At 42.0% G+C, this 8,057-nt stretch overlaps 1 protein-coding gene across 1 annotated transcript in view; it reads right to left on the bottom strand.

Moving 5' to 3' along the window:
- Nucleotides 1-515: 515 nt before the first annotated feature.
- Nucleotides 516-8,057, bottom strand: part of LOC119834108 — a 13,277-nt gene continuing 5,735 nt past the window's right edge. The window contains exons 8-14 of the mRNA XM_038358395.1: nt 7,488-7,615; nt 6,992-7,302; nt 2,966-3,044; nt 2,214-2,574; nt 1,519-1,674; nt 742-896; nt 516-673 (exon numbers count right to left, since the gene is read on the bottom strand). Of these exons, the coding sequence (XP_038214323.1) occupies nt 554-673; nt 742-896; nt 1,519-1,674; nt 2,214-2,574; nt 2,966-3,044; nt 6,992-7,302; nt 7,488-7,615 (1,310 nt within the window). The 3' untranslated portion in view covers nt 516-553. The remainder of the gene's footprint in view (nt 674-741; nt 897-1,518; nt 1,675-2,213; nt 2,575-2,965; nt 3,045-6,991; nt 7,303-7,487; nt 7,616-8,057) is intronic.

The raw sequence follows: 8,057 nt of genomic DNA, 5'->3' as shown, positions 1-8,057 counted from the left end.
ATTATAGGACTGTAAATCCCAAAAATGTAGTCCACTATGAAGCTTGCCAAAGAAAAGTAATTCTGTTAATGTAGAATTTCGAATTAAGGGAACAGGAACTTATTAAACAGCTGAAGGAGAATATGGCCATGAAACTCATGCGAGTTGTTTTAGGAAATCAAACGAATACCGAATAGTTTTCACATGCCGCACGTTTCAGATATTCGGCTGTACTGCACGATATTAAGATTTTATTTTTGCTTACACCAAACTGTTCTGGAAACACAAAGAGAAATATTCTATCACGTACCACTGCGACATTGGTTTTCTAAAATTATGTGAGTTTCTTTTCACAATTTTTTTATCTGAGTTATAGAATGAGACACTTTTTTATTTTTATTAATTATTGCTGGAAACAAAATGGAGCATGAATATACGCCCGAACGGATATCAATATTTTGTGGCCGTTATATTTTTTGGAAATGAATTTGAAGCTTGCTAAACAAAATTCAAAAGGACACAAATAAAACACGTAATAACAATGCAATTAATTTAATGAATAAGTGGGATCCGGCTACTGGGGCGGCAGCAGCTCGAGCGGGTGCGCGTGCAGGCGCAGCTGGCGCTCCAGCAGCGCGTCCGCCAGCGCGCCCGCCTCGCCGCCGCACCACGCCGCGCCGCGCACGTGCAGCCACTGCAACGAGGCGCGCCGTGTAGTGTGCGGGTGTGGAGGGGGAGGGGGCGGGGGAGGGAGGCACCCACCTTGTGCGCCGGCTCGGCCTGCAGCGCGGCGTAGAGCGCGTGCGGCAGGCGCGGCGCGGCGGCGCGCGCCTCCGCCTCGAGCCGCGCGGCCCACAGCAGCGCGCCGCAGCCGGGCCCGCACGCGCGCCGCGCCGCCCGCACCGCGCGCTCCGCGTCTGCGCCGAGCGAACCTCCGTCACGACAAGAGTCAGGCGATATACACGTCACGTGGACAACTTTTATATACGTAGTAGCATAAATTTCCAATTTGTGAACAAATAAATAAAAAAATAACCTATTCAAAATTGTACGTATTCAAATTTAATTCTAGATAATAATTAATTTTAAAACTCCGCGGTCTTTTTAACTTTCACAGGACCCATTTTTAAAAACTAACTATAGTTAAATATTACTGTTTAAAAAAACTCACTCTAATTGCCAGTCAAAATAAAAACTAGGAAATAATTTTTGATAACCAAGAGGTTAAAATAGTTGTAATCGCTGATGAAACAATCGAACATAATGAATCACTTCAAAACAAAATTGTAATAAAATTCAGTTATTAAAACGATAATTCAATTCAGAGTCATAAGCTTGGGTGCTTGATATTTTGAAATATTACAATCATCTCATTGGCAACTATCTAGATAGGATAGTTAAGTACTGCAGTAAAATGCAAACGTCTGTAAAGGCGTCAAGGCCACGAGCTCTACATCTGTGCGATGCGTCGATCGCCTCTGAATTGAGTCAAATTAGCCTCGTGGCGTTTGCGGAGATGCAACAATGTAACGGGCTCACCCGGCGGCGCGAAGTCGGAGCGCGCCGCGCGCAGCAGCGCGGGCAGCAGGCGCGCCAGCGCGGCGCGCGCCGAGCGGGCGGGCCGCGGCGCGCGCGCCCACCGCCACGCCGCCCGCCGCCACGCCGCCCGCCGCCACGCCGCCTCGCCGCCGCACGCTGCGCACGCACCGGGCTCTCATTGGGTTCGTGCGATCGGTCGATGCGGTTTATCGATCGATCGACCGCTTATTAATTAGATTGAGAAAAGAAACGGGGTTGGAGCGAAAGTAACATCTTTAAGATGTGACAGAGTAATTCATAAAAAATATTTTTTCCCCTGTGAAATTCGCGTCGATCCTTCAGTCGAAACATATCCAATCACACCGAAATCATCTCAATTCGTCTTGTAGTATATTAGCAAAAGTTAATATATAAAAGTACTAGCAGTGCGCCCCGGTTTCGCCCGTGGTACATATTCAATAGTTTTTGAGTTTATCCATTACAAACAAAAATTCAAATTCTTCCTCTTCATAATACCAATATTATAGATGTATAATAGAATAGTTTTATAACAATTTTACTCTTTCGAGTCAAGCGTGAACAGGCATACAAACAAACGTACCGACATACATGATCTTAAAAAAAAATATACATAAAATTTGGCTTTTGATTAGATCGAAGTCTAAGAGAAGAGTAAACAGTAAAGAATGTCAGACCGAGCGCGAGATAGGCGTTGTCAGGGAACAGGTCGGCGAGGTCGGCGAGCGCGGCGCGCGCGGCGGGTGCGGCGGGCGCCGCCCGCTCCACCAGCGCGCTCGCGCTCTCCTCGTAGAAGCGCAGCGCCGCGCCGTCCGAGCCGTGCACGTGCGCGGCGCAGGCCGGCAGGTCGCGCAGCAGCTGCGCGGCGCGCTCGGGCGAGCACAGCGCGGCGCGGGCGCGCGCCCACTGCTCGGCGCCCGGCGCCAGCGCGCCGCACAGGTCGCCGCCCGCCTCGCCCCCCGCGCCCCCCGCGCCCGCCCCCGCCTCCGCCCCGCGCGACGCGAACGACCGTTCCAGTGCTTCACAGCGCTCCTCGCACTGGATGTTACAACAAAAATCTTCATTGATATAATAAGAGTACAGGTACAGGGTCTTGTGTGAAAAAATCAAATCAATATGTTTACGTGCTTTTTACGTATTCGGGTTATACAAAACCATTCGATCCATTAAACATGTTACACCACCATAGAGGACAACCTGAACATTTGTATTATATTCATTTGAAAGATTCGATATATTCTGATATCAATTGGATTTTTCTGTTCTAAATAAATCGAATTAAGTCGTTAATAAGATCGTTTTCAAAATGACTAAGATCGATAAGACAAAGCAATGTTAAGGCAGTCGGGCGGACGACACGCACCAGCAGCAGCGCGGCGTCCCGCAGGCGGCGCGTGGCGGCGGGCGCGGCGGGCGCGCCGCGCAGCGCGGCGGGCGGCGCGCGGCGCAGCACGGCGTGCACCAGCGCGCACTCTCCCGCGCGCTCGCCGCACACCTCGCGCACCGCGCTGGGACAAGCCACGCGTCCAATCAATAATCCGTTACTTTTTTTGTTAATGTTATAATCCAATGATAATTATTTTTCATCATCATCAGCCCACATATGTTCCCACTGCTGGGACATAGGCCTCCTGTGAGGGTTCAGGCCATAATCCACCACGATGGCCAAGTGCGGGTTGGCAGATGTCACATGTCGTCGAACTTTTTTTTTTTATTCTTGGACATGCCGGTTTCCTCACGATGTTTTCCTTCACCGTTTTATGCAGTGGTGATGTTATCTACATGTGCAGATAAATTGAAAAGTCAATTTATTTCCTGCACGCTCGCCCGGTCTCGAACCCCGACTTATCGATTTTGAAGGCCGCGGTTCTCACCACTGAGCCACCACTGCATTTCATAATTATTTTTACTGATATCTAATAATCTACTTACAACTGATATTTTTTTAAGCAATTTCAGTAGTCATGTCAAAAATTACATTACTAATCTCAATATATCTCAGAACCAGGTAATCAAAATGCTTGAATCGGTTGACGTGAATAAAGGTTCCGGTTATGATGAAGTTCACCCTGCTTTAGTTGTAAAACTAAGCCATATCTTGTCCATACCACTCACAATTATCTTCAATAAATCTCTCAACGAAGGGTGCTTTCCTGACCTTTGGAAGAACCTTATCACTCCAATTCATAAGGGAGGTGACCTTCATAATGTCAAACAATATAGACCCATATCCAAGCTTTGTCTCTTCGGAATAATTTTTGAAAAGATAGTAACTTCTTATCTAAGTGTACAACTGCACAATCACATCGCACCTGAGCAGCACGGATTTTTACAAAGTCGTAGTGTCAACACAAATTTAATCGTGTTCACAGATTATATAATTAATTTTATGAATGCTGGATATCAAATAGATGCAGTGTATACTGATTTCTCCAAAGCATTTGACAAAATTAATCAGTCAGTTTTGTAACAAAGCTATCTAGAATCGGTATTCATGGTAATCTATTGCGATGGATCATGTCATATATCAGCAATCGTAGCCAAGTAGTAGTAGTTGACTCTGAAAGGATTTCGGTTTGGTTTTTGAAAATCCCGTCAGGCATTCTCCAAGGATCTCATTTAGGTCCCTTCTTATTCACTCTGTATAATAATGATATAAATAGTGTTTTTAAACACTCCGAACATCTACTCTATGCAGATGACATGAAAATTTTTAAAGTTATACGATGTTTGGAAGATTGCAGGGCTCTCCAAAACGATCTACAAGCGTTTGAGCAGTTCTGTTTAAAAAAAACCAACTTATACTCAATACGGACAAATGTTTCACTATAACTTTTACCCGGAAATTCAACCCTATAATTATCAATGACTACACTTTATGTGATAGAGTAATTACAAGTGTGAATTCCATTAAAGATTTAGGAGTAATCCTTGACTGTAAATTACATTTCAGATTACACATTGAAACCGTAATATCAAAAGCATTAAAAATGTTAGGTTTTATTGTTAGAATAGGTAAACCCTTTAAGAGAACACACACCATGAAGACTTTGTTCTATGCTTTTGTTCGCAGTGCATTAGAGTTTTGTAGTGTGGTATGGAATCCCCTTTATAAGATTCATATTGAACGATTACAAAAAGTTCAAAATAAATTTTTAAAGTATTTAGATTATAAGTCAGGCTTAGAATTTAAAGATTATACAACCAGTGCCTCTAGACATCAGTAACAGCCTTTACAGATTTGGCGTACGTACGTCGATGCGGTATTTTTGTATAAAATTATTCACAATTATATAGATTCTAATTCAATTGGGATTTTGAAAAAAAAAAAATTTTTGATTTGTTTTATGTATTTTAAAACTTTACTGTTAATAATATTGATATTTGATGTAAAAAACTAAAAAAAAATTTTTTTCAATAAATTATAAGCAATTTAAAATTAATCAAATTTATAAAATTATCACGTGACTATAAACGCACCATGATTGGTCACCATAATTGTGACGTCATAATGTTGTAGCTACGTACGTAACAGTACGGCTTATACGTGACTAGACAATAATATTGAAAATTTATTGCTATAAAACGAGTTGTTAGTTGGTTCCGATTAGCTATGTGTGATAAAGGATTTATTCAGGCAGTCTGATAATATTCCTGATGTTAGTATTTTTATGATTACAATTTTTTTTTTTAAAATGACGTTCTCTTTAAACCTGCTGAAGTTCAAGGTGCCAAGGCATCAAGTAAGTCTGTTAAAAAATAATATAATAAATAAAAATATTTAAGTATCTACGCACCATCATATTAAATACAATTATTTATTTCATAAATTGTAGAGCATCGCGTGAGAGTTCTGGCGACAAAGCTATAGGTTATGTTCAACTAAGTCGTAAAAAAATATTTGTGTTGTAAAACGAGGGGTCTGTCCAGAACACCGAGTTCGGAGTAAAGCTTATTCAGTTACTTTAACTATTGATGAAAAGTCAAGAAAAATTCAGAATGTTCAATGCCATGACTGTGCAGCTTCCGCGGGTAATTTATACTCCTATTAAATTTAAGTTGTTTGATGTTATCAGCAATAAAATCTTTTAGATTATGTCTACAGGTGGTTGCAAGCATGCATTAGCATTACTTATGTGGACCCATCGCAGAAGTGAAGGTCCGACACCAACAGAAATCGATTGCTATTGGAAAGAATCGCGATTATCAGGCATTGGTACTGTTATAAAATATATTGAAGCAGAAAAACTGTCAAAAAAAAGTCTAATGCTCCTGTTGAATTTTTTTCGGATAATAGTATTTTTACAAGAAGTTACTGAATTTGAAACATTTAAAAACATTTTGTCAGGAGTTGTTCTTGTTTTTATTAGACATTTTCAATATAAATTTAAATATTTTACAATGACAACAAATTAAATAGATCAAAACACTGTTCTTATTATTTCTATATCAACTGCAATGAGTGAAAACTAACATTATGACGTCACACGCGCTCGGGTTTGTTCGAAAGCTGTCGGCGCATCTTCGGTACCGGATTCAAAAATGAATTTTTATACTGAAATAACTTTTGAATTATTGCGAAAAAAAATAAAAAAAACAGTTTTGTTATAAAACTTATATATGATCTTTCTATTAATCACAAAAAAAATTTTTGTTCAAAAACCCAATTCTAGAAAAAATTCCTTTTAAAGGTCCGCGGCCCTTTTCACGTTCACACGACACATTACATATTCCATTGTTAAAAACGAACTATAACAAAAATAATTTCATAACACGAGCTTGTGATTGCTATAATAAAAAAATAAGTGCATTAGACATATTTTCAAATAAAATAACATCTTACAAAAGGAAACTGTATGAAGTACTGGTATAATTGAATAATTCTTGTATGTTTGCACACACCATAGAAATTGTTATATTATAATAACCACATTTAGTTAAAATATGAAACTCAAGGTCTATTTGTGTTTTATATTATGTATCACTCTTTGTAAATAATGACTGTTTGTTTCTGTAATAAATAAAATAAAAATAAAATGACGTTTTTCGTTAAATTTGAATAAAGCAAATAATTATTTTAGCATCATGAAATGCTTTTATTTTCTTTTCTATAGAAAACTTCCGTCGATATATTTGCATTTGTACCACGTATTTTTTCAGACTTCCAAGAAACATTATAATAATAAAAATAAAATATACATTATCATTTCATTCATAATTTCAATCCCATATTAGACCTTTTTTCAAAATATGAAAAGAATTAATTTAAAAGATGCTTGTATTTTGATAATTTTTTTAAAGATATGCTAAATACAGCACAAAATTTTGTTTTATCATAACTAGCTGGCATAATAATTATGCAGAAATTACGCTTTTAAAATTCCTGATTTCGTATTTCTTGTACCTGTTTACACGAGAACACTCTAAATTAATAAAATCAAATCAATCAGTATACCTAGCGACATAGATGGCGTGTTCGGTGGGGCGGTCGGCGTCCGCGATGGCGGCGCGCAGCGCGTGCGAAGCGGCCGCCTCGCCCGCCACCGCGACCCCCCCGCCTCCCCCCGCCGCGTCCCCCGCCCCCGCGCCTCCCCCCGCCGCGTCCCCCGCCCCCGCGCCTCCCCCCGCCGCGTCCCCCGCCCCCGCGCCCCCCGCGCCGCCCCCCGCGTGCTGCTCCAGCAGCGCGAACTCCGCGAATGCAAGCGGAGACGAGGGCGCGAACCGCTTCAGCACGGAACGGGCTTCGCTACGCAATCGAACCACTTCCTGCAACATTACATAAATAACGAGCTGTACTCTGCAACGCTGCTCTTTGGAAGATCTGGTGAGATATATTTTATGTTGAAATTGAATTCATTCAAAACCTGAAAGGCATATATTAGATCGTATTATTGAGGTTGCCTACCGGTAACCGGTAACCGGTAACCGGTAGGCGAGCGCCCCGTACCCACCTCGGAGTGCGGCGGCGAGAGCAGCGCGCGCGCGTGCAGCCAGCGCAGGCGCCAGCACGCGAGCGGCTCGCGCGCCCCGCCCGCCGCGCACGCCGCGTCCCACAGCGCGCGCACCCAGCTCTCGTAGCCTGTGACGCGAGCTCGGTTAATGCCACCCGCGCGTACGGGCTGCCTGGCGACGCCTCGTCTTTCGCAATCCGCACGCGCGCTTACTTTTATTTATTTCTCATCTTCGATTTACCCTACCACTAGACGTCGCGTTTGCGCAAAAAAAGTCTCGATAAGTAACAGCGCATTTCGAGGTGAGCTTTTACATAGTTTAGTTCGTGTGAAACACACCCAGTATAAATTTTAAGATCTGGAACATCTGATATGCAACTAGAAAAAAGCCAGCTACACTATAACATGTTTAGGAATAAGGTCTTAGAAAAAGTTGTTCAGTCTGATCGACATTTTCTGTTGAATTATAATTATCAAGATCCTCTTTATGATTATACACATAACTAGCTGGTGCGCGGTGCGCGGGCTGCAAGCAGCCCGCGTGGATTTTTGCGTGGACCAGTATTATCA

Source organism: Zerene cesonia, chromosome 18, assembly GCF_012273895.1.
Source record: "Zerene cesonia ecotype Mississippi chromosome 18, Zerene_cesonia_1.1, whole genome shotgun sequence".
In the NCBI taxonomy this organism is placed as follows: Eukaryota; Metazoa; Arthropoda; class Insecta; order Lepidoptera; family Pieridae; genus Zerene; species Zerene cesonia.
This window is presented reverse-complemented; position numbering and strand designations above follow the sequence as displayed.